The following is a 26750-nucleotide window of genomic DNA, read 5'->3' on the forward strand; positions in this document are numbered from 1 at the left end:
TTGGAAGGAGGAATTTTTCTGTATTGGTTCTTGCTAAAGAAATGGTAGAAATTAATTTCAGTGAAAGGTTACTTAAGTCAAACTTTGAAGTTCCAGCTATAGGTATAAATGTATACTTGCATTTGTGAGATCATAACTAATTATATAATGGAGTGATACAGTATAGAAATTAAGAGCATAAGTTGTGGATTTTGACAGCGTGAGGTTTTGGTACTAATTCTATTACCTTAAAGTTTTTAATTTATTCAAGTCTCAGTTTCTTCATCTGTAAAATGGATGTAATAATAATACTTCCCTTATAAATAATACTTACCTTCTAAGCTGAGGCATTATAAAAAGGTAATGCATTTTCAAGATGGATAAATATCTTTCCCCAAGGCTTGGTACCTGCTTCTATATCAGAACCTCCTCCATTTAAATGTCTTCTGATAAATAAAGTGGATGGGAGCTGTAAAACTTTTAATGACTCTGAACAAGAAGATCTGCAAGGATTTGGTGTGTGTCTTGATCCAGTATATGATGTCATTTGGAGGTAAGCTCTGTTCATAAAATAGAGTATTAAATAAGTTCTGATCAAATTATACTCTTGTGGTGATACAATATTCAGGTATAAGGCAGACCTTTTATACATGAGAATTCTCTTGTTTAACTGTGCTCCCCAGAACCTTTGCAGTGTAGTGCAATGTTTAAGCGTATGTTCTGAGCCAGGCTGCCTTGCGTTATTCCAGATCCACAGTGTGCTTTCTGTGTCACCTTGGAGTGGCTACTTTGACTCTGTGTGCTTCTCTTCTCTCATTTATAAATTTGGAGTGATAATAGTACCTACCTCATAAATTGTTATGAAGAGTGAAGAATTTAGAGCAGAGGCACATAGTACGTGCTACGGAACTATTTGCTGCTGTCATTATATTAAGCAGTTTTACTTTCAAGAATCCTGTTGTTAATTATTTTTGATCTGTCAGCAATCTTGTCTGTGTTTTCCATATACCAAATTATTATGAGCTATGTAGAAGAAATTGTGCCAAAGACAATATAGAATAATTAAGATAACCCTTTATGAATATTCATATATTGATAGAGAAATGTAGAAATGTATAGGATTACCAAACTCTACAAACTGTAAAAGTGTAGAGAATGGATACAGGTACACTAAAGATTCAAATTATGTTGTATTTACTTTAAATTTGTTATGGTGCTTTGTATCATGAGTAAAGAGAATTTCTGTCCTCAGCATTTCTGGCTTTAAATTCTAGTAGGAGGTATCCCCTGCATTACCAGATTGACGCATCTTAGGACTTACCTTTTTTTTTTCTTTCCCCCTATCTCATTGTTTATTTGGCCAAAGTCAGTGGACAGGAATTAGATAAATTGAAAGGTTTAAGTGGCACCAATGAGGAAAGGGAAAAGACTTCTTTGTCTTCTTCCTCTGCCCATGCCTACTTTCATTTCCGTCAGTCAGCCAGGTCTTAAGCCATGTTTTCTGTCAGTCCTAAGGCTGGATTCAGAGTGAAGGAATTACAGTACTTCCCAGGTTGCTGACCAGCCTACTGTCTTAGTGTTCATTTTGTGGAAAGGCCTGGAAGCCAGAATTGATTGAGTAGCACTCTGTAGTTTCTCAAGCAGCATTATACAGGATAGATTAGATAAGGAGAAACTAGAGGTGAGTAGTCTTATAGTAATCCTTATAAAGACATGAGCTGCTGAGAACCAAAATTATAGTGGTCACAGTGAGATAGTCTGGAGGGGATAGAAAGGCACATGGTGTAAAGAAAGACTAGTCATTAGTTATTTACTGATGACAAGTCTGTATACAAGAGTCTTAGTTACCAAAGAGCAAGCCCTGGTTTGGATTTTGGTTTAAACTGATGTTTTATTTTCTATTATCTTTATATGTTTAATCTTTAAACGAAAGAAATTTACATTAACAAAATAAAGATCAACAGTAGAGACTTTGTTTATGGATACATTCACTAAATTAGAAATACATTCTTTAAATTAGTTACTAGCAGAACTGGATTCTAACAGTATAACTAGAGCTATTTCCCTGGAGTCTTGACAGAACTACAGAACTCAGAAGTGTAGTGTGCGTTTAGCTGAGCCTCGCCTTCTACACGAATGGTGAAAGCACTGGGAGGGGTGATCTGAAATGCCTTGCCAGGTCCTTGAATATTTACTCCTTTGTTCCAAAACAGAGATTAAAAGATGAAGAGTAGTCTCCTCAAATGTTTCATTAAACAGCTAGAAGGTGTTTTCTTATAATCAGAATCAGAGTTTTATTCCATTGTCCTGACTTCTGGCTGGTTTATGTCCTTTGTGTTTCTCATTCAATACTTACACTTTGGGTTTAAATACTTGCAGTACTACACACTGTAGGTTTAGTAGTAGCTCACTTTGACTTTCCTTCCCGAACAGAGTCTGCTTCCTTTTGTATTCTTAACAGCTAACTTCTCGGGACGCCTGGGTGGTTCAGTGGGTTAAAGCCTCTGCCTTCAGCTCAGGTCAGGATCCCAGGATCTTGGGGCCGAGCCCCACATTGGGCTTTCTGCTCAGCAGGGAGCCTGCTTCCCCTCTCTCTCTGGGCCTGCCTCTCTGCCTACTTTTGATCTCTGTCTCTCCTGTCAACTAAATAAATAAAATCTTAAAAAAAAAAAACAGCTAACTTCTCCCGAGTAATTGGAAACTTAGCATCTGTAAAAAGCAGATAAATGTTAAGAGTAGCAATTTTAGGGGCACCTGGGTGGCTCAGTGAGTTAAAGCCTCTGCCTTCAGCTCAGGTTATGATCCAAGGGTGCTGGGATCGAACCCTGCATCAGGCTCTCCGCTCAGCAGGGAGCCTGCTTCCTCCTCTCTCTCTGCCTACCTCTCTGCCTACTTGTGATCTCTGCCTGTCAAATAAATAAAAATCTTAAAAAAAAAAAAAAAAGAATAGCAATTTTATTTCCCACTTCAAAATTTACACAAATAACACATATGTTACTTTTTCAAATGCAAAGCAAAACTTGAATTGTGTGGTCCTTCAGATGTTTTTCTTCCCCCCCACTCAAATCCTACTAACCTCTGTGGGTCACAGGTATAAAGTTTGGTATATATTGTTTGACACTTTTTTAAAATGCATGTGTTTTTTAATGTATATAAGAATATATTCATTTTAAAAGCTGAGGTTTTTTTTTTTTTTTTTTGGCTAAATGACAGTTTGTAGATCTTTCCAAGTCAGTACAGTAACAACTGCTTTGTTATTTAAACTCTATAGAATTCTATAGTCTGGATAAACCAAAATACACTTATTAGGATATTTCCCTATCAACAAACATTGTAGGTTACTTTTTAATATTTTGGTATTACCTATATTGCCAGAGTAAGCACACAAAAACAGGTGTGTATATACACACACAGTTTTGTACTCATGGAAGTGTATTCCCATAAGATAGCTTTTAAGAAGTGGAATTGCGGGGCCAAAAGATTGGCTCATAGAATTTTGATATATACTGCTAAATTGTCTTTCAGTACTCTCTCACCAACTGCAGTGAGAATCCATATTTTCCCATACTGCCAGCATCAGTATACAGTGCTTTTTTTTTTTAAATTTTTGCTATTAATTTTAGTCTGTAAATATTAAATAGATTCTGTATGGTAAGCAAAGATTGGTACAGTAAGATACAGATAAGATTCCCTTGCTCATAGGGAAGTTGTCTTTTTTTTTAAACAGAAATATAGACTATATGAAAGTGAATAAATAATACACTTTATAGATCTTACTTAGTATTGTTAAAGAAGAAGGAGTTGCTGTAATTGAGGTTAACAGCACTGACCTATATTCCATTCAGTGGAGACAATTAAGTTAAGACCTTAAAGTATAAGAAAGAACCAAGCATTTGAAGAGTTAGGGAAAGTTTTCTGAGCAGGCAGAGCTTAATAGACCCAAATACTTTGGTGCAAGAACCTGGTTGTGTTTTAGGAATTTGTAGAAACCTAGTGTGGTTAAAGCATAGTGAGTGAGCAGCATGAAATAAATTCAGAGGGGTAGGCAGGGCCAGAACATGTAGGACTTTGTAGGCTGGATTAAGGAAATAGAATTTTCTTCAAAATAGGAAGTTTTTGTAAGATTTTGACATTAAGTGACATTAAGTCACTTGGGAAGTGACATTAAGTATTATACTTGTTTTGTGAAAAAATAAATGGGAAGGAGGCAAGAGTAGTTGTAGGAGGTTCCTGCAGCAGTGCAGGGGAGAGATGATGGCATGAAACTTAGAGTGGTAGTGGTGGGAGGGTGATGGAGAGGAGCAGTCAGCAGCATATTTTTTGGAACAGAGCCAATAAAACTTGCTTGTATTGGAAAGTGGTTAAGGAAAGAAAGTAGTTAAGGATGATTTCCAAGGTTCTGATTTTGGCATTTGAATAAACATGGTGGCATTAACCAAGCCAGGAAAAGTTGAGAAAGGGACAGATTTTGTTTAAGATTTCTGTTTTTGACATGTTAAGTGAGCCAGGTTCAAAGGACTGCTCTGGACTGGGATATATATTTGAGAATTTTTAGTTTACAGGTGTATCTAAAGCTATGGTATTGGACACGATCACATAGACAGAGGATGTAGGTTGAGGAGGGCTTTTAAGATTTAGAGAAGTTAGGTGAGATAGGAGAAACTAGTTGGGAGACTAGAAGAAGCAGTTTACGAACTACGGGAAAAAGCAAGAGTGTGTGTAGACATAGAAATTAAAGGGGGAGTGGGTCAAAAAGAAGAGTGTTGAGTGATGTTGGAATACTGCTGAGGGCTTACCTGAGTAGATGACAAAAAATTCCATTAGGTTTAGCCACTTAGAAGTTATTTGCAATTTTGAGAATAATTTCATGGAAGTGGTAGATATGCAAACTAGACTGGTGTTTGAAGAGTGAGTGGGGCATTTCACTTCTGGCAATTTGGTAAACTAAACACTTGGAAGGGGGGCCTATGCTTTAAAAAAAAAAAAAAGTTTGTATTTTTATACATTGGCTTGACACTCAGCCAAGATGTTGCTAATATACTCCCCCTGTTTTCCACCCCCATCTCAAAGAAAGAAAGCCAGCATAAAAATAAGTCATACCTCATGCGGTGACCCTTGCGAAGTAAGCAGTCAGCACTATAAACACGGGATTTCACTAGGAACAAATGCTGATAAGCAGTGCTACAGTTTGGAAAACAGATGTTGTGCTAGCTGTGAGGTGACTAAGATGGAAACTGATCCTGAAACTCTGTTAAGCTTCTGGCCTTGGAATGATGCTAAACTGAGATTAAATAGGTAATACCCCTGTGTCTTCAGCAGAAGGCAAGTGTAAATCATCTTCAGAGAAAACCCCTCCTCTGTTTAGGCCCCATAGGGTTTTCATTTATTAACATTCCATCAAATAGGAGCACAAAGTCTAAGATTGCTTAACATATAAACAATATTACTGTTAGTGAAATTCAGCTAAAGACAAACAACAAGATCAGTTTCATCTTGGAATTAGCAGAAACAATATAAATTATATATGTAATGTTTAAAAATAAAAGATAAAATTGATCAAGCAAAAGAAACTCATAATGAGACTCAGAATGATGAGGCATATTTGAAAAACAACCAGACAAAACTTTTATAAGTGAAGAATAGTTGTTTACCTAAATGCATGAGTAGACCAGATTTGAAGAATTGAGAGGAAATTACACAAAATGCCACAGAAACAAGAATATAAAAAATATGAAAAAAATTTGAAGAATATAATGAAAAGATCTAATAGAAGTCCAAGAAGGAAATTTTAGAGATTAGAGAAAATAGAGGAGAAACAATATTTGAAGAGATAGTGCCTAAGAATTTTCCAGAACCAAAAAAAAAAAAAGATTTAAATTCAGAAATATTAGAAATTATGTGTTCCCATTATTTGCAACCAGGAGAATTATAGTGAAACTATACAACACTAAAGACCAAGAGAAAAGTTTTAAAAGCAACCAGAGAAAAATAAATAAACTCACACCAAAAAAACCCAATTAGATTAAGAGATTAAATTATAAACAATTGTACTAATTATAGCAGGTACTTTCATAGAATTTATTCTTCACCAAGTATTATTTTTAAGTTTAAAATAAAAAAATTTTGTGCTAAAATACATATAAAATACATAAAATAATTGTGCTAAAAAACATAAAATGTTACCATTTATAAGTGTATAATTCAGCAGTGTTAAGTATATTCACACTGTTGTCTAGTAGATCTCCAGAGGTGTTTTCATCTTGTAAAACTGACACTCTATCCCCAAAGAACAACTCTCCACTTCTCCTTCCCTCCACCCTGGAGCAGCCACCATCTACTGTCTATGCATTTGACAACTTTTGATAAAGAAGTGGAATCATACAGTACTTGTCTTTTTTGTGACTAGCTTATTTAACTTAGCATCATGTCCTTGAGATTCATTCACATTGCACCCTGTGACAGAATTCTTTCTGAATTTTTTAAGACTGAATAACATTCCATTGTATGTTTCTACTGCATTTTATTTACCCACTCATCCATCCATGGTTGCTTAAGTTGCTTCTACCTCTTGGCTGTTGTGGATAATGCTGCTATGATTGTGAATGTGTAAATACCACTTCTCAAGGTTCTCCTTTCAGTTCTTTTGGATATATGCCGGAAGTGGGATTGTTGAGTTTAGTTTCTCTTATATTTAGTACACTTGGATCATCAAGCACCATTGATTGAGAAGTCCATCCTTAATAAATGAATCTGAATGTTAGCTGTATCTGACACAAATCAGATCTTCAAAAAAATGATTATTTTCTATGTAGGCTTACGAGTTATGAAAAAATGATTACTTTGGTCTTCCTTCCTGTCTAGTCTCGTACTTAAGCTTTAGGAGCTATGTTTAAAATTATCCACAGCAGCATTTTTTTTTTTTATTGGAAAATTGAATGGTTGTTTTGTTTTTGTTTTGTTTTGGTTTTTTTTGCTATCAGTAATAGAATGGACAAATAGGGGGCACCTGGGTGGCTCAGTCAGTTAAGCATCTGCCTTCGGCTCAGGTCATGATCCCAGGATCCTGGGATGGAGTCCCACATTGGCAGAGCAGGGGGAGTCTGCTTCTCCCTCTGACCCTCCCCCTTCATGCTCTGCCTCTCTCTCTCTCTCTCTCTCTCAAATAAATAGATAAAATCTTAAAAAAAAAACAAAAACAGAATGGACATATAGTTGTAATATAGTCACATGAACTCTTAATATTTTACAACAAGATGGGTGCCTGGGTGGCTCAGTTGGTTAAGCAACTGCCTTCAGCGCAGGTCATGATCCTGGAGTCCCAGGATCGAGTCCCGCATCAGGCTCCCTGCTCAGCAGGGAGCCAGCTTCTTCTCCCTCTGACCCTCCCCCTTCTCATGTTCTTTCTCTTTCAAATAAATAAATGATAAAGTCTTAAAAAAATATTTTACAACAAGAATGAGTGAACTTACAGAGTCATACATCACTGTAAAAATACATTGTAAGAATATTGTTTGAAGAAAGATAACAACGAAAGAACAGTGTATCCTGTTCATATACGGTTCAAAATATGAAACTTAAGTAATACACAATTTTGATATAAACATATGAAAAAAATCTTAAAAGCAAGAGAACGGTAAACTCTTGAAATTCAAGGTAATTGCTAATTGTAAATTCAAGGTAATTCAAGGTAATTTTGAAGGAAAAGGGAAGAAATTGAGTAGGGAAGAAAAGCCAGTGTACTTAAAAGATAGTGGTAATTTTCTTTTTACTAGTGCATATTATTCTTCATTATTATTATTATCCATTATTCTTCATACCTCATTGGAAAATATTTTGTTACTATTATTTTGTATGTACTGTGTAGTTGATAAAAACTTTTCCAAAAAGAATTCATAGCAAAAAGAAAAAGTGGTGAAGAAGTAGAGGCAGCTTTTTGAGAATGTTTTTGTGGAAGAGATAAGAGAAATGAGATGATGGAGGGTATTGTGGGTCGCTTATGGGTTACTGTTTATTAGTGTTTGAACATCTACATACACTTTACTAGTGCTTTCTTTCTGAAAACCGCATTCCAGGTCTTTTGCCCGCTTTTGATACTGGATGGATTGTCTCTTATTGGTTTACAGGATTGTGGATATTGTTGTTTTGTCTCATACGTATGTGTCACCTGTCACCTATTTTCTTTCAACTTGCCCTTTGTCTTTAAACGTTTTTTATGGAGTTTTTGTTGTATAGAAGCTTCATATATGTATGCTGTTACTCTGTTACTTATCAAGTATCATGATCTATAATACTGTTTCATTCAAATTATTTCACTTCTAGTGACAGATAATTTTATTTATATATTTAACTCGGAAAATAATGAACTACATTTTGTCCTCTTTAAGCTGACTATATTCTCTTTGTATCATCAGTTGTACTTTGGAAATTTAGAAACTGTATGTTGAAGTGCTATGATTATTCTTTCTTGAAGGTTTCGACCAAATACCAGAGAACTGTGGTGTTACAATGCAGTGGTTGCTGATGCCAGACTTCCCTCTGCAACAGACATGCAATCCAGATGCAGTATTCTAAGTCCTGAACTTGCCTTACCAACAGGATCCAGGGCTCTCACCACCCGATCTCATGCAGCTTTGCACATTCTAGGTAGGGTTGCTCTTTTGATGATCAGCTAATTTTCATTAATATGTGCTGAGGATTTTTTTTAAAGAATATTTAGATTTGTGTTTTATTTTCTCATATGTGTTAAACAACAATATGCTAGTTGCAATATACATTAAATCCTCTAACTTAAAGAAGTTTATCAATCCCACAAACACCAACATATCAGACTTGAACCAACACAATTCATGTATGGCCAAACATAAAGCATTCCTGAATATAATTTCTATCAGGCAAATTTTTTTAAATACTGTTTTTTTCAGCTTTAATATAAAAACTTTAGAGATGCAGATGGAATATTCAAATGTATAATTATAAATTTTAATTTATATACATTTTTAAATAAATTCTACAAAATATTTTTATATAATTATGAATTTTGTATATATTACTTGTTTTTTCTTATATAACACCATTTTCACAGCACACCAACTTCACTTCTATTTAATTTAAATATAGCATTTTTTCAGAATTTATATATATTCTTTTCATAGAAGTTATATACCAATCCATGTAACTACTTATTTATTGCTTTTAAGAAGACTCATTTATGGTTATCTAAAATTTTCAGCTCTGAAATCATATTTCTAAGTATAATTAAATAGATCATACATATAATTCCTTGCTTCCTTTTTCTTAAATTTCATGTGGTAATCATTGTAAACATCCAAAACTTGCATTGGTTAAGGTTCTCTCAGCCTGCTATGTCTTCCTCATGTAGAACTCTTAAGAATCTAAAAGTAATTCAGAGTTTCATAAAAGGAAGAACCTTGTAAAGACTCAAAGATTGAGCGAGTCCAACTTTTCAAGTTTTTACAAAACATTGACATATAGAATGTGTTTAAATATAATTACCCAAATAGAGAATTCTTACTGGTTATAGGTATTCTTTCATGAAACATTGTTTAAAGCTTAGAGTGCATTTTTGAGCACACTCAGAGTTGATTATTTTAATTTGTCCCCTACAGCATCTCATACCATCAATATAATGGGAAATTTTAATATCAAGGAGTTGAATTTTTGTTTGTTTCTAGGTTGCCTTGATACCTTAGCAGCTATGCAGGATTTAAAAATGGGTGTTGCAAGTACAGAGGAGGAGACTCAAGCAGTAATGAAGGTTTATTCCAAAGAAGATTATAGTGTAGTAAACAGGTTTGAAAGTATGTATATTTATGTTTAAGAAATATTGTTATTTAAGTGAAATATATATACATAGATATTTTATAACATTAATTATTATTTATATCCTTTAGGTCATGGAGGGGGCTGGGGTTACTCTGCTCATTCAGTAGAAGCTATACGTTTTAGTGCTGACACTGATATTTTACTTGGTGGCCTTGGTTTGTTTGGAGGGAGAGGAGAATATACTGCTAAAATTAAGGTAAGCAGTTTTTGACACTGTTGCCCTTTTTTATTTGAAGATGTTGGTTTTGACTTAGTTTATGATTTTATATACATATAATATATAATAGAGGACTTGAGGAAACTCTGCTAAAATGTAATGTGATAATACTAGATCATGGACTCATTAGAAAATCAAAAGTCAAGATGGGAGAAAATGAACAGAAAATGATTTTTTAATAATTTTAGGCTGAAAGAGACTAGTCCATCTCAGTCATTTGTACTGAACTTCCTAGTGGTCTAGTAATAGCAGGACATTTTGATATGCCTCCTTTCTGTTAGCCACTTTAATGACGGGTGCACAGCTGTTTTGATGCAGGGACATTTTGATGTAGCTTTAAAAGTTTTTTAGCATTTTCGATGCCAAATCCTTTGTAAACTGACATGATCACCCTGAGGCAGGGACCAGGGATGAAGCTAGAGATAGAATATGGGGTATGGATTTTATTAGACAAAATAAAAATAATCAAAAGTCCTCAGTTTACTGTACCTGTTCATCTCAGAAAGGGTCTGCAGTTATTCCAAGCAAAGGATGTGCTCATACTTTGAAAATTCACTAAGATCTTGAATGTTCCACTTCTCAGATTAATCTGGTTTTGCCTTTAAAATAAAAGAGAGAGGCGGGGCGCCTGGGTGGCTCAGTGGGTTAAAGCCGCTGCCTTCGGCTCAGGTCATGATCCCAGGGTCCTGGGATCGAGTCCCGCAACGGGCTCTCTGCTCAGCAGGGAGCCTGCTTCCTCCTCTCTCTCTGCCTGCCTCTCTGCCTGCTTGTGATTTCTCTCTCTGTCAAATAAATAAATAAAATCTTTAAAAAAAAATAAATAAATAAATAAAAAATAAAAAAAATAAAAGAGAGAGGCATGTCTGTGGCTCAGTCAGTTAAGAGTCTCTGACTCGGTTTTGGAGATTGAGCCCCAAGTTGGGCTCCACACTGGGGATGGAGCCTGCTTAAGATTTTCTGTCCCACTCCCTCTTCCCCAACCTCCGACCCCTGCTCACATGTGTAAGCTCTCACACTCTCTCTCCAAGAAAAATTAAAAATAAAAAAAATTAAAAATAATTTAAAAAAATAAAGAGAGAAAACTATAGTTTGTGCCTTAATTTCAGTAGCAGGCTTCATTAAAAATTCTAACTAAATGCCATCTGTTTAGGAGATCTTTTCTTACTCCTCTCAGTAATATCTAAAACTTATATTACTATGTTAAAACTCCCTTACTATGATTGTTTTTGAGGACACGTCCCCTAGAAGCTGAACCAGAACTGACAAACTGTTGAAGATATAGCTTCTTTCTGGCTATAATTGGAATACACATGCTAAAGAAATACAGATAATATGGAAATTAAGAAAGAATTAAAAGCCCCTTGAGTTATATAGAGGATAGGGATGAAATAATAATTAAGAACACTTAATTATTAATACAGTGGCGTAGGTAGGTAGGTAGGTACATATGAAGGAAGGAAGAAGGAAAGGAAAAGAAAAGGAAAAGGAAAACAGTTTTGGTTTTTGGCTTATTTTAGAGCAACTGCTTTCAAAGGGTTATTGAAAATGTCTTGATTTGAAGTCAAGATAGAAAAGCAAATGCAATGATGCAGTGCTAGTTGGCAATGCCTATTAAGTTTTTGAGAAGATACATTTTTTTCTGTCCCTGAAAGGTTTTTCATTTTGTTTTGATAATATTGAACACCATAGTGACCCCTATCTCCAGTAGTTGTGGTATAGAAGTATATAGGCCTTCCATAATGCTGTTTATATATTAGGTATGAATTTTTTTCCCCCCAAGTCTCAAATCTCCTTTTACTCCTCCCATTCCCTGAAAGTGAACTTGCCTTTGAAATTCAGTTATCGGGGCACTTGGGTGGTTCAGTCGGTTAAACGTCTGCCTTTAGCTTGGGTCATGATCCCAGGGTCCTGGGATGAGCCCCACATCTGGCTCCCTGTTCAGCAGGGAGTGTGCTTCTCCCTCTCCATCTGCCTCTCCCTCAGCTCATGCTCTCTCTTTCTCTTCTATACGCATGTTTGTGCGCTTTCTCTTTCTTGCAAAAATAAATAAAATCTTTTTAAAAAAGAAATTCAGGGGCACCTGGATGGCTCAGTGGGTTAAGCTTCTGCCTTCGGCTCAGGTCATGATCTCAGGGTCCTGGGATCGAGTACCACATCGGGCTCTCTGCTCAGCGGCAAGCCTGCTTCCCCCTCTCTCTCTGCCTGCCTCTCTGCCTACTTGTGATCTCTCTCTGTCAAATAAATAAAGAAAATTAAAAAAAAAAAAAAAAGAAGAAAGAAAGAAAGAAATTCAGTTATTAATGAGTAGATTAAGGTTTTCCAACAGAAGTCTTTTTTTTTCTCCATTCACCTCTTTAAGGTATACATTTTTTTTCTAGCAGTAAATCTTGTTTGTTTATTTTATTATCATATTTCTGGTTGATTCTTCTCTTCTGTAGGTTTGTCCTCTTCTACCTGGAGACTAAATTCTTCTAGACCCAGCCCTAGCCCCTGTTTCCTCTGTATTTTCTCCTAAATATTCTCTAATAAGCCCAAAGTTTAAATAGCTGTCAGCATACTATAATGCCCAAATTTTGGATCTCCAGCTCTGACTTCTTCTTTGACCCATTTCCATGTGAGTGCTTTTAAGGCATGACAGTTGTTGGTCTTTATGTTGCAACTGAATTCATGCTCTTTCCCTAGGATGTGGCTCTCTTCCAGTGGTTTGTCTCTTGAATAGTACCATCCACCATATACTTGTTACCATAAGGCAGAAACTAGACATCTGTCTTGATAGGTTCTCTTTTATCTCTTTCCTCCTGCTAGAAGACTCTTCCACCATGAACTACTCTGGGCAAAGGTACTTGTGTACTTGTCTAGCCATAGAGACTAGCCACCTAGCTGGACTCTGTACATATTCTTAATTTTTTTTTTTAAAGATTTTATTTATTTGACAGAGATCACAAGTAGGCAGAGAAGCAGGTAGAGAGAGGAGGAAGCAGGCTCCCCACTGAGCAGAGAGCCCGATGCGGGGCTCGATCCCAGGACCCTGGGATCATGACCTGAGCCGAAGGCAGAGGCTTTAACCCACTGAGCCACCCAGGCGCCCCCATATTCTTAATTTTATGTACTTTTTATTTACATTCTCTCTCTTTCCCTTCCTTCTTGAATGTACTCTAATCGGCGTTTTGCCCCAACCACTCTACCAAAGCTGCCCTGGTCAAGAATGTGAGTGATTTCTGATTGCTGAAGCCAGTGGTCAAGGCTTAGTCCACCTCTTCCTTAGCCAGTCAACCTAATTTAATCCTATCAACCCCTTCTTTTATATACTATCTTCACTTGTCTCCCACGGTACCACACTTGGTTTTCCTTCTGTCTCACTGACTGCTCTTTTAAGTCTCATGCTGGTTACTTACCATCTTCCAGACCTCTACATATTGGAGACCTCTTCCAGACCTCTACAAGAACTCAGTCTTGGGCACTTTTTAAATCTACTCATCCCTGGAGTGATCCAGCCTTATGGCTTAAGTATTTTTCTTCTTATTATTAAACCTCAAAAGTCATATATACAGCTGCCTACTTTGCTTCTCCTCTTGGATAGCTAGTAGGCATTTTGGATATAGCATATTCAACACTAATGTTCTAGTCATCTCTCTAAACCTGCTGATACTGTATTTTTCCCATCCCAGCTAACTGACCTAGAATAAACTTTATTCTTCCAGCTGCTTAGGCCAGAAATCTTGGAGTCATCATTGCCTTCCCTCTGTCACACCCCACATCCCCTTCAGCAGCAAATACTATTGTCTACACTTAGGAAATAAATCTAGGATCTAACCACTTCTAAAAACTATCCCTAGTACCAAGTCATTCTAAGCCATAGCCATTTTCACCTGTATTATTATAGTAGCCTCCCAACTTGTATCCTGCTTCTGTCCTTGTTCGCTTTTGTCTATTTTCAATACAGCAGAAAGATTTTCTTAAAGGGTACACCAGACTCTGCCACTCCTCTCTGTTCAGATTCCTGCAATGTCTTCTTATATTAGATTAAAAGCCACAGGCCTCAGAAGGGCCCACAAAACACCATAGAATTCAGTGCCATTATCATTCTGACCTTACGATATACTAGCTGCCTCACTCTAATCCAGCCACACTGGCCTGCTGTTGTTCCTCAGGCAAGCCAGGCATACTGAAACCTCAGGATCTTTGCACTGGCTACTCCCTCTCACTACAGCTCTTTACTTCAGTACCTGTGTGATTACTTCCTCGTTATCTTCAGGTCTTGACCCTCTGGTGAACCTACTTAAAACTAAATCCTCTCCCTTACCCAGAAACTTACTTCCAATAGCCACCATTTTTTTGTTTGCATTGTTCATCCCTATATGCCAAGTGTCTAGAATTGTGCCTGTCGCACAGTATGTGTTAAAAAATAATTTATTTTTTAAAGATTTTATTTATTTGACAGAGAAAGATCACAAGTAGGCAGAGAGGCAGGCAGAGAGAGAGAGAGAGAGGGAGGAGGAAGCAGGCTCCCTGCCTAGCAGAGAGCCCGATGCGGGACTTGATCCCAGGACCCTGAGATCATGACCTACGCTGAAGGCAGAGGCTTATTAACCCACTGAGCCACCCAGGTACCCTGAAAGATACTTTTTTAATATAAGCAGGGGAGCCAGGTTAGGGGGAATTCGTTAAGGACCTGTATGTCATGCTACAAAGAAAGAAATGAGAAACCATTGAAGAATTTTAAAGAAGTATTCCAATCAGATACTCATTTTAAAAAGAGTACTGGGGGTCATTAAACAAAAATAAAACTTTTTAGCTTTGTGGTGTATGGGCCAGAGCAAAGAGAGAACAGAGATAAGAAGACTGATGAGTTCTAACTAATCACCGTGAGCATCCTTGAATTGACAAAACTTTGATACAAGCAATAGAATAGATGTAGTGATGGCAGAAAGATACAGAAAAAAGGATTATTCCAGGTTTTTTATCTGAGTGAGTAGGTGAGTGATAGTGCCATTAATCAGAACAGGGGAAGCAGGAGAGAGGGGAGTGAGTCCCTTTAGAGCTAATGAGATCCAGCTGGTGGTAGGCGGTGTGTGGCAGGTGGATGTAGTGACTGTTGAGAACAAGAGCTGAGCTGGAGACAGATTTTCACATCATTGGCATATAATTGAAAAAATGAAACATTTACCATAGTAATTGTCTAGTAAGTTCCCTTCTCTTTGTCCTTAGTGTTTTATCTGCCTTTTTTGTAGTTCCCTGCTGTAATTCTCCAGAGAAATAAGGGGTTTTTATTTGTATTGGTCTATTTTTAAAGAAAAAAGATCTCTTCCTGATAATTCTCCTTTATTTTAATTTAATTTCCTCACTTTTCCTCTTTGATATTAACTATCTTATCCTTTTCCCAGACTGTTTGGTCCTCCCCTTGTTTTATAACCATTTGTTTCCTCTTCATCTCTCCTCTTCCCATGCCGTATTACCTTGAACTACTTTTTGTTATCCGTGTTTTTAAGGATGCGTATCTTCTCTTATTCCTCTGTCTCTCTGTAGCTAACACTTTTGTAGCCTTTCTTTCTGGGTATTTTTCTAAGTGCTCCATAAATATTACTTTTTGTAATTCTCAAAAATTACTACGAAGTAGGCACTGTTAGTGTCCTCCTTCCTTTGATGGATGAGGAAACTGGATCTCAGATCTCACAGATTCTAAGTGTTGAAGCAAAATTCTTCCTCATTTGAAAGCTCACGTAGATAAAATGCGTTGGTTGAGTTCTCTCATTCCATCACATGTTTATATTTGGTACAGAACAGCTGAGAACGTTTGCTATAAATAGATGAATATATAAATAAGGAGGACTGAGATTTACATAGGCCATAAGTTTCTTAATTTAAATATGTAGGGTTGTGTATTTAACATTTAAAAAGCAGGCATTCTGATTTTTGTATTCTGGATTGTCCAACACATTATTGGAAACACACAAAATTATAAACATATTATTCAGCAGGGTTGCATGACTGAGCAATTGGACATGATGTGTTTTTCTCCTTTTCCCAGCTATTTGAGTTGGGTCCTGATGGAGGAGATCATGAAACCGATGGAGACCTTCTTGCAGAGACCGATGTGTTGGCTTATGACTGTGCTGCCAGGTAAAGATTTCCTCATTACTCAGCAGCATCCTCACATACTTAATGTAAAAAAATTCGTTGTGAGTGAAGAAATGTAAGAATGCTGTTTTTAATAATCTGTGGGGATGCCTGGGTGGCTCAGATTGTTAAGCATCTGCCTTCAGCTCAGGTCATGATCCCAGAGTCCTGGGATAAAGTGCCATATCATGCTCTCTGCGAAGCCCTCTCTCTCTCTGCCTCTCATCCCTCTCTCTCTGCCTGCCACTCTGTCTACTTGTGCTCTCTCTCTCTTTCTCTATCAAATAAATAAAATCTTTAATAAATAAATAATCTGTAATCAGATGCTTGAGAAATTAAGCTGTATATTAGGTAAAGGAAGTGTTGCATTTAATAGAACTGTACTAAAACTAATAGTGTTTTCCGTATTTGTATTTTAAAAGATAAAATATTTCTCCATTGAAGATGAAAATATACATATATTTTGCACACTTTTGTTTTCGTGTATCACTTAGAGAGCACCTACTGTGCTAGCTTTCTAGTAATGTCCTAGAATTATTTACTACCTGTAGCAGTATGTCTACAGTACCAAATAGACATAGCAGGCCGTAATTCAGATCACTCATGTGGCCTGACACCATGCTTGTAGTATGTGCTTGATTATAACACACTTGGGGAGGTGGCCAACTTTACTGAAACCTGTTAAGATAATGGGTTTTCTGTTACCAGAATCTGGATGTTTATTTATAAAACTTCATTAAAATATGAAGAGAATTAGCTTTTATCAGTCCTCTCTGTGTAATCCCAAGAATTCTCTCTTGTGTTATGACAAGTTAGTGATTTGTTTCAGGGGATATAATGATGAGGAAAAAATAAATTGAACCTCATAATAGTAATAATAAACTGTACTTGCCAGTAATAACTATGTTAAAACCTTGTGTGTTATATATAAGCTTTTTGCTTATGTAAGTGCTCCATAAATATTACTTTTTGTAATTGTAATGTTTTGTATTTACTAAAAATGGTAGTAAGACATTAAGTTTGCTTTTAACAGATAACTACTTTTGAGAACAAAATAGTAAACCCACAGAAAATTTTTAGTTTTTTCACTATAAGCACTCACGAGTATCAGGAGATATTTTTTAGTTGTTTTTTATGTGATATACAAATGAAGATTAGGAAGATTTTAGGAAATTAGTTGATTGATTTTTAACAGAGCCTTAAGATGCCATTGTCACTTAGTATTTATTTTTGAGCATATAATTATGAGTCAAAAATATATCGTTTCAAAAAAATATATATTGTTTCACATACAGAGAATCACCTAGATTTTATTTATTTCCCTGCTAACAAAACCCAGGTTCCTAAGGCTAGAATTAAAGGACTTCAGTAATCTTTTACAACATCTTTTTTAACTTTCTGCCTAACTATACTTTTTTATCTGTCTTAATGCTTTAACCTGACTGGACCCCTTGTCATTTTTAAGCCCTGTTTTGTACTTTCATACCTCTACAGTGCATTAATTTTTTCCCTTCCTCAGATACCCTTCATTCTTTTCTCTATCCCAGTAACAACCACTACAGTCTATTACCTAAAACTTTATCAGATCTCCTTATTTATATACAAGCTTTCTCCTTCTATTTTAGTAAATTTTTTTGCGTGGTTGGTTACTGTGACAGGCACAGTTCCAAATACTTTATCTGAATTTCCTCAATCCTCAAAACAGTCCTGTGATCTAGACATCATCTTCATCCCTATTTTCACATGAAGAAACTGAGTCACAGAAAGGGTGTAATATCTTACCCAAAATTACACAACTAGCAGATCACGAAGCTGAGCCTTGATCTCAGGCCATCTGACTCCAGAACCATTTTCTTAACATACTTCCTCTCAAAACACTTTAAAACTGAAATTCATAGTTTCTTTTTCCAATTAAATTGGCATGTGGTTTTTTTTAAACAATTAAAAAAAATTGTGCTATTTTAATGAGAGCTTTATAACATTTAACCAAGTTTTAGAATTCAAGGTAAGGAGTGCCATCACCATGACAACAAATGACTATTATGTGTATGTTCCTGTGCAGATATTTTTAGTTTTTAATTTGTTTCAGACTTTTTAAAATGGGTTTTTAATGATGTTCAGTAAGAATCTTACACAATGAATTTTATGTTTTATTTATAAAGGATATATAACAAATATATGTAACAGAGAAGTGCAAAGGCATTGTCTTTGACTCACTAATTTTTCTCTCAGAGAAAAATATGCAATGATGTTTGATGAACCAGTTCTCTTGCAAGCTGGTTGGTGGTATGTAGCATGGGCTCGAGTGTCCGGACCCAGCAGTGACTGTGGATCTCATGGACAAGCTTCTATTACCACAGATGATGGGTAAGCAAAATGTTTAAGAATTACTTAAGCAACTCTCATTTTTGTTAGTGGAATATTGTTTTAGCAGCTCAGTCTCTCAGAAGGATAAAAATGTAAGTAAGACTAGATCATAATGTGACTGCCAAACATTAAATTTATGCAATCTCATGCCAGTATAAGGTCTAGACAGAACAGGGAGAGAACAGGACTGCTACTCTTTGCTTTTGTCATTTGTCATTTGTATGTATTTCTGGGTGTTATATCATTTAAGAATTTATTACCAATTAGAAATTACATAACGTGACAAGAAGAATGAGGAACTTGGAAACCATAAAAAAGAAATAAATACTTGCTATAAAATTTGACAGTCCTTATAAAAACAGTTTATAAATTTCAGTTTTAGCAATATGAGATGGCACAGCTTTAATAAGATGTAGGGGGAGATTTACTGTTTAAATTTCATATGTAGAGTGCTTTTTAGTTTATAAAACTCTTTCATATCTATATTCTCATTTGATGCCCTCAACAGTTTTGTGAAACTGTTATTAGCTCTGTTTTCCGCTTGGGAATAGAGAGAGAGGAGGTGAACTGACTTGCTGCACATCGTATCCCGGCTGTGTGGCAGAATGAAAACTAGACGTGGAATCTCTTTTGACTCTTAACTCCAGCCTTCTTTATTCTTGGTACTCTGGATTTGTGTGTTTGAAAGGTCTATCATTTAGAAGAGAAATTCAGTTTACTCCTTACTCTTCTTGAGCATCTATTTGAAATGAGAAGTTATGTAATAGTATATTTCAGACAGTTTTGTTCAGCTTATTAACAAAGCTTATCAAAAACAGAACAGGCTAATTAATGAGGGGAATTCTTTGTTCCTGAATGTTCAAGTGGAATGCATTAAATAAATTAAGCCTGCTGTAAAGTATCCCTTTCACACTTACTCTAAGATTGTGTGCTAGCACTAGGGAGACTGCTTTGATCCTAGACTGTGTGATTCCATATGCAGCTCGTTGAACTTCGAAGTATTACAGCAGTTTGAAGCTAAAGCTTATCGTGTGTGGTTGAGCAGATTTTAAACTCTTTAGAAGTTGAAATATTTTAAACTCTTTAGAAGTTGAAATATTTTGTTAAAAGCTTATTGTTCTGGGGTGCCTGCATGGTTCCAGGGGTTAGGCCTCTCTGGCTTTGGCTCAGGTCGTGATCTCAGGGTCCTAGGATCGAGCCCCACATCAGGCTCTCTCCCCACCTCCCTCTGCTTACCTTCCCACCTACTTGTGATCTGTCAAATAAATAAATAAAATCTTAAAAAAAAAAATTATTGTTCTAGGGGCACCTGGGTGGTTCAGTCCTTAGGCGCCTACCTTCAGCTTAGGTCATGATTCCAGAGTACTGGGATCTGGCCCCCAGTCAGGCTCCCCGCTTGGCTGGAGCCTGCTTCTCGACTCTGCCTGCTGTTCTCCCTGCATGTGTGCTCTCTCTTGCGCACGTGCTCTCTCTCTCTCTCTCTTGTTCTATCTCAAATAAATAAATAAAATCTTAAAAAAACAAAAAGCTTATTGTTTTGGTTAAAGTTGAGCTGGGGGAGACTAAAAGGAGACAGGACTGCTGCTTACCAAGGAATTCCTGATCAGGTTTAATTCCTTTCTTTTATTCATGAAGCCATTTCAGAGCTTGAACCAAAATAAAAACAACTCCTTTTTACTTGTGTTTTTCCTTAAAGAATGAATCTCTGTTCATTAACATACGATTTGAAAACACTGTTGTCGGATTTCTTATTTCCTTTCATGTATCTTGAATCATGTTGTTTTGTGGTATCATTGTTATTTTTTCTCTTCTTAGGGTGGTATTCCAATTTAAGAGTTCAAAGAAATCAAATAATGGTACAGATGTTAATGCTGGTCAGATACCCCAATTATTATACAGGTATTTAGCATATTTATAGTTAATTAATATAATTCAATCCTTTGTTATAATGATCTAGGATACTATAAAATATATGTGACATAATGAAAGAAATTATTTGAAGCATTCAACAAGTTATAATATACCGGTAGAAATATAGCGATTTTTAACAAAAACACTTAATATTTTGTATATTTTTAAACATCTTCTACATTGAGCTGAATTTTAAACTTCATGACTCAGATTATCTGTATTATGCCATTAGCAGTATTTTAGTAACTTATTTCTTTATCTGGATTTTCATACCCATTTCAAAATATTATAAAGTAATAAAAATTTGTCTTAGAGAAATGATACTGGGACATTAGATGGGGACTTCAGATGCAAGCTTGATTGATTTCCTGCTGTCTTGTGTTTTCTGTTTGTACTGTAATGGAATGAATAGAAAATCTCTTACTGTTGAGGAGTGCCCTTACTGCTGAAAAATTTCCTCCTTTTATTTGAAACGTCAAATAATAATTATCCATGTGATAATATTTATTATACTTATAACATTTAAGAATTTTAATTACTTCCTGGTATTTGAGACATTTATGGAAGCATATGCCTATTATCCATCTATCTCTAGTAGATTACTATAATAATATTTAGAATGAAGAATTAAAATATATGTAAACCCTCACTAAAAAATGTCATTCTTTGAGTGTAAAAAATCTAAAGAAATACCTCTCCAACAGTGACTGTCTCTCATGTCTTTCTTCCGTAGTAATCACTTTTAAGACTCTAGGTGGTGTCCCAAGAAGAGATTTTTGTTTATTTCTATGCAGTTTATTATAGTTAGAATTCGTAACAATTAGCATTATGAACATAGCAACTTGCTCAGACTACTCCTGGGTACACTGGTCGAATAACTTCTTAATAATATAGCCCTTAAAATTTAGTAGTAGCATATCTTGCTATTGCAAAAATGTATATTTTGAAAAGAAAAATGTCATTGGACTTTCCAACATAAATTTATGTGTGTCTGCTACCTTCAGACTTCCAACCAGTGATGGCAGTGCCTCAAAGGGCAAACAGCAAACCAGCGAACCTGTACACATTTTAAAGAGATCTTTTGCAAGAACTGTCTCAGTGGTAAGCCATTTTTTTTTAAATTTCAGGTTTTTTTGTCCAGTGCTCTATTTCATTTTGATATTTAGCATTTAGCCACTTTTCTAAGAGTTTATCTCAGGAGAGTTTTACAAACTCAGATTTGTTTTTATATTAGCACTGAGATCCCAGGCCAAAGAATAAACCCTTTAAATAATGGGAAAATAGAGATGTTGGGTGACTTTACCATGAACTTCAACATGAACTGATATAACTGGTGGGTTTTCTAGTAAATCATGTATGAATACATATGCGGAAGGAGTTAAAAAGTGAAAGAAAAGTTAAGACCGATACTGACAAAAGGCACTAGCCTAATGCTTGAGGAGCTAAATACAAGAGTTATATATCTAAATACTCTGTTGAATTACTTGACTGTCCACATTCTACATTTAAAGAAATACCTCATTACTGGGGTTGCCAGTGTAGAATGGAAAGCCAACATGATTTAATTGTCGTGAAATGTCTGAATGTCAGAAAGCCTGAGTTAAGTTCTTTCATTTATTCGTTGAACATTCTTATGCCAGTTATCTAAATAAACTGTGTGATAGCATCGTTATGAATTTCCAATGAAATAAGGGATACAATAATGCTTTTTAAATGTAAGGCACTATATGAATGTGATTTATTCATGTAGTTGGTAGTCTTTCATGTTTGTGAACCATGTACGATGAATGCTTTTTTGTCTTCTTTTTTAAATAACGAGATTAATACGCGTTTTTGGCTGGGAAGAGGGTGGAGTGGGGATAAACGATATTAAAAGTATGCTAAGTATACTAAAGTCACCCTGTTACTGTTTACATTTTGATGTATATCCTTCCAAACCATTTTTATACATACACAAACTTGTTAGTCTATATATACAGCATGCTGTACAGTCTCCTTGTTTGTAATAGTAAAGTTTTGCATCTGTTTTTAAAATTTTCATAATGTTAAGGACATAATCCATGTTAGTGTATTCAGTTCTTTGTTAATCTTTTCTTGTATTTGCACAGCATCCCATAGAATAATTGTACTCTTAATTTATTCAGTCCTATACCTATCAATTTCTTGTTTTTTACTATTATGTCCTTCCATATGCATCTTTTGATTACTTATGTACTTATTTGAGTGTTTCTACTGGAAGTGTGCTGATTTAAATTGTGACATATCGTGCCAAATGACCTTCCAAAAGATCTATGGTAGTTTATAGAGATAGAGCTTGCAATAAGATTACAAGAACTTTGGCTCCTTGGTATCTTGGCAACCTTTTAGTAGTAAGATCAGTTTGATAGCTTTTGATACTTATTTGATCCAAATAAGTATCTTGACTCTGTATGTCTTTTTCAGTGATCTTTTTTTTTGTGCTTAGTAATTTTTTGATATTTGTGTCTAAGTGGTTTTGTGGTCATTAGATAATTATTATCTTTATATAAGAAATGTAGTCAACTCTTTCTTTAAGAAGCTAAACTATAAACTCTTATCTTGGTATTACTCTACCAGAGGACTGGAATTTGGTGGAGGTCAGGGAATAAGTGCTTTGCTTTGAGATGATCTAGTATTTGTCATCATGTAAGTATGGTAAAGCCTGTAGAACAACTAGAACTGAAAGGAATGCTCACTACCCTAAACCCATATTGGAGAATTTAAAAACCTAGTAAGAATATTTTAGTATTTTGTGGTCAATTTTTATCTTCTATTAACTTGTTTATCAAAGGTTTGCTATAGTTTGTATGGTAAAATTTAATAAATAAGTTATTTATTAGTTATTTAGTATTTTGTGGTCAGTTGTTATCTTCTATTAACTTGTTTATCAAGGGTTGGCTATCGTTTGAATGGTAATAAATAAGATATTTATTTTATTATTTATTAAGTTATTTATTATTTATTAAGTCATTTATTTTTTTGTTTATTTTTATATATTTATATATATTTATATATAAATATTTATTTATTTATATTTATTAAGTTATTATTTATAATAAATAAGTTATTTAATACCGTCACTACTACCTAATACTAAATAAAATACTTTACTATACTAAAAATTATTAAAGTGCTTTAAATACTTTCAGCTTATTTATATAATACTACAGTAACAGTGTAGAGTTTAATTTTGCTTTCAAGTAATCATGTATTTGTAAATGTTTTTAATTTTTTGCCTTACTTATATGGTAAATTAGATAGGTTGGTAGCAGGGAAACAAAGCTATATTTTTAAATAGGCAAATATGGGGGTGCCTGAGAGCCTCAGTCACTTAACGCCTCCGCCTCTTGTTTTTGGCTCAGGTCATAGTCTCATAAGTCAAGCGTTCTAGCCCTGAGTTGGGCTCCATGCTCAGTGCAGAGTCTGCTTGGGATTCTAGCCCTCTGCCCATCCCCCCACTTGCTGATAACACTTTCTCTTTCTCAAGTAAATAAATAAATAAATCTTTTTTAAAATAAAGAAATAGGCAAATATTGAAGAATTTTCCTTTTTTACATGCCTAATTACTTTATCTTATTTGTTAAGCTTCAAAGATATTCCTAATGGTAATGTGATAAATGAACTAATAAAATATCCATTATTTGGGCTAATCAAAACTCAGTTAAAAAGTTCAAATAATATTTTGTTTTGTTTCGTTCTGCTTTTTTCAAATAAAGTCTTGAAGTTCAGTGTTATCTTTCCATTTGATTCAACCTATGGTATCATTTGAACTAATTGTTTTCTGTTTTTTCATATTCTGGATTAGGAATGTTTTGAGTCATTGTTGAGTATTCTTCACTGGAGCTGGACCACCTTAGTCTTAGGAGTTGAAGAACTTAGAGGATTAAAAGGATTCCAGTTCACAGCTACACTTCTAGATCTAGAAAGACTGCGCTTTGTGGGTACCTGTTGTCTGAGGTTATTGCGTGTCTATACCTGTGAAATTTACCCAGTATCAGGTATGAAACATGTTTTTAAATTACTTTAAGAAGAAAATATTTGACACATTGGGAAGGTCTGTATAGGGATAACCAGGAGTTTAAGATCCCCAGCTGCCTTTAATCTTCTCCTAAAATAAGGACAGAAAGTCAGCTTTCAAGATCCTTTTGTGTTTACTTAAAAAGAATAAAACAGATTACTTGTTATGTTGATAACAAAAAATCATGTTAAACTAAAAAAATACTCTAATAATGTATTATTTTAAACAGATTCGGTCAAATAGAAATTTTTTGAATGACTCATTTGGACTTAAATGCTAAAACCAATGTTTTGGCTTTTTAAAAAATTTCTTCCTACTTACATTTTTAAAAGAAATAATTTTGGACTACATTTAATCTCTAAATTGTTTCATCTCTAAGTTTTGAGTACTTGCAATCTTTAGCTAAATAGGAAATTACTTGAATTATATTGAGTATCTCCATGCATGTTTATTACTCCATTTAATTAGCAATCTGCTTTGTTCCCTCAAAGCTACAGGAAAAGCAGTTGTAGAAGAAACTAGCAAATTAGCAGAATGTATTGGAAAAACCAGAACTTTGTTAAGAAAAATTTTATCAGAAGGAGTTGATCACTGCATGGTGAAGTTGGATAATGATCCTCAAGGATACCTCAGTCAACCCTTGAGTCTCCTAGAAGCTGTCCTTCAGGAGTGTCATAATACCTTTACTGCCTGTTTTCATTCTTTCTACCCAACTCCTGCCTTACAATGGGCTTGCCTTTGTGATCTGCTGAATTGTTTGGATCAGGTAATTTCAGTTTGAAAAATGTTAGTTGAAAATATGATAGATTACCTAATACTCTTCAAGGAAATTAAGTGCTATTGCCTCAATATATCTAACTTCTATAAATGATAAATTAGGACATTGGTTTGGTATGTGTGACTTAAAGTTGAAAGTCATTTTTTTTCCTGCTTGCTTTATCATGTTTAGCTATAAAATTGGTAGGCACAATTGATATGCTCTTTGAATCTGTGAATGAGTGTGCACATGTACGAGAGCAAGAACAATCATGAGTGCGTGTGTAAGAGCAAGGATAGTGCTAGAAGAGGAGCTTCTGCCAACCGCATAGCTGCAGAACAGTCAGGAGAGAGAGCTATGAGAGAGCTTGCTTGCTAAGAACCATTCATTCATGAGGAAACTGCGAGCCTCATAAATGTGTATGCTCCACATCAGTTTCAAAAAAGCTGACAGAATTTAAGGTAGAAATAGACAAATTTACAGTGATGCTTGGAGACTTCAGTGCTTCTCTTTGAGTAATGAATAGAACATGTAGATCAAAAAATCAGTAGAGAAATAGGAGATCTGAACAACACTGTCAACCATGTTGGTTTTATTGACGTTTATAAAACAGAAAGTGCAAGTGCAGAATGCATGTTATGTTCATGTATACATATCATGTTCACAAAGATAGATTATATGCGAAGCCATAAAACACGTCTTAGTAAATTTCAAAAGATTAAAATTAAAGAATTTCAGACCACACTAGAACTAAATAAGCCAACAGCCAAATATATTGAGAAAGGCACTAAATAGACAACTCTTCTAAGTAACCAGTGAAACAAAGTAGAAATCCAAAGGAAATTAGAAATGATTTCATACTAAAAGATAAAAGTATAACATCAAAATTTGTGACATGTAGCTAAAGCATTCCTTGGGAAGAACTTTATACTTTTAAATGATAACACTAGCAAAGAAGAAAGGTTTAAAATTGATGATCAAAGTTTCTACCTAAAGAAGTCAGAATTAGAAAGTAAGAAGTAATAGAGATGAAGGAAATAATAAAGATAAGAGCAGAAAACAGTAAAGTAAAAACAGAGAAAATTGACAAGTTCAAAGTTGGTTCTTTGAAATTAAAACCAAATTAATAAACTCCTAGCAAGTCTGAGAGACAAGAGATAAAGAAAAAGCACAAATGATCAAGGATAAAACAGGGAATGTCACTATAGTTGCAACAGACTGATAAGGGAATATTATGAACAACTTTATATTAGTAGGTTGCAACTTCAGGTAAAGTAGACAAATAGCTTGAAAAATACAAAGTGACCAGAACTGACAAGTAGTAGAAAAATCTGAACTGCCTTATATCCATTTAAAAAGTGAGTTTATTATCGAAAACTTTCCCACAAAAAAAAAACTCCCGACGCAGATAATTATCATTGGTAAATTCTATTAAACTTATAAGAAAGAAATGATATCAGTCTTTAACAAACTCTTTCAGAAAATATCGGAGACATTTCCCAACTAATTTAGTCAAGTTAGCC

The 26750-nt window shown here is 35.0% G+C and overlaps 1 protein-coding gene across 1 annotated transcript in view; it reads left to right on the forward strand.

Moving 5' to 3' along the window:
• The window catches only part of LOC116574059 (E3 ubiquitin-protein ligase MYCBP2), a 211509-nt gene that overhangs the window by 46545 nt on the left and 138214 nt on the right, over positions 1–26750 (forward strand). Inside the window, exons 15-24 of the mRNA XM_032314603.1 lie at positions 379–532; positions 8450–8622; positions 9672–9797; positions 9891–10018; positions 16068–16159; positions 18389–18523; positions 20339–20422; positions 21439–21535; positions 24258–24450; positions 24962–25236. Coding sequence (XP_032170494.1) covers positions 379–532; positions 8450–8622; positions 9672–9797; positions 9891–10018; positions 16068–16159; positions 18389–18523; positions 20339–20422; positions 21439–21535; positions 24258–24450; positions 24962–25236 — 1457 coding nt within the window. The remainder of the gene's footprint in view (positions 1–378; positions 533–8449; positions 8623–9671; positions 9798–9890; positions 10019–16067; positions 16160–18388; positions 18524–20338; positions 20423–21438; positions 21536–24257; positions 24451–24961; positions 25237–26750) is intronic.

This window comes from Mustela erminea, chromosome 15 (assembly GCF_009829155.1).
Source record: "Mustela erminea isolate mMusErm1 chromosome 15, mMusErm1.Pri, whole genome shotgun sequence".
NCBI lineage: Eukaryota > Metazoa > Chordata > Mammalia > Carnivora > Mustelidae > Mustela > Mustela erminea.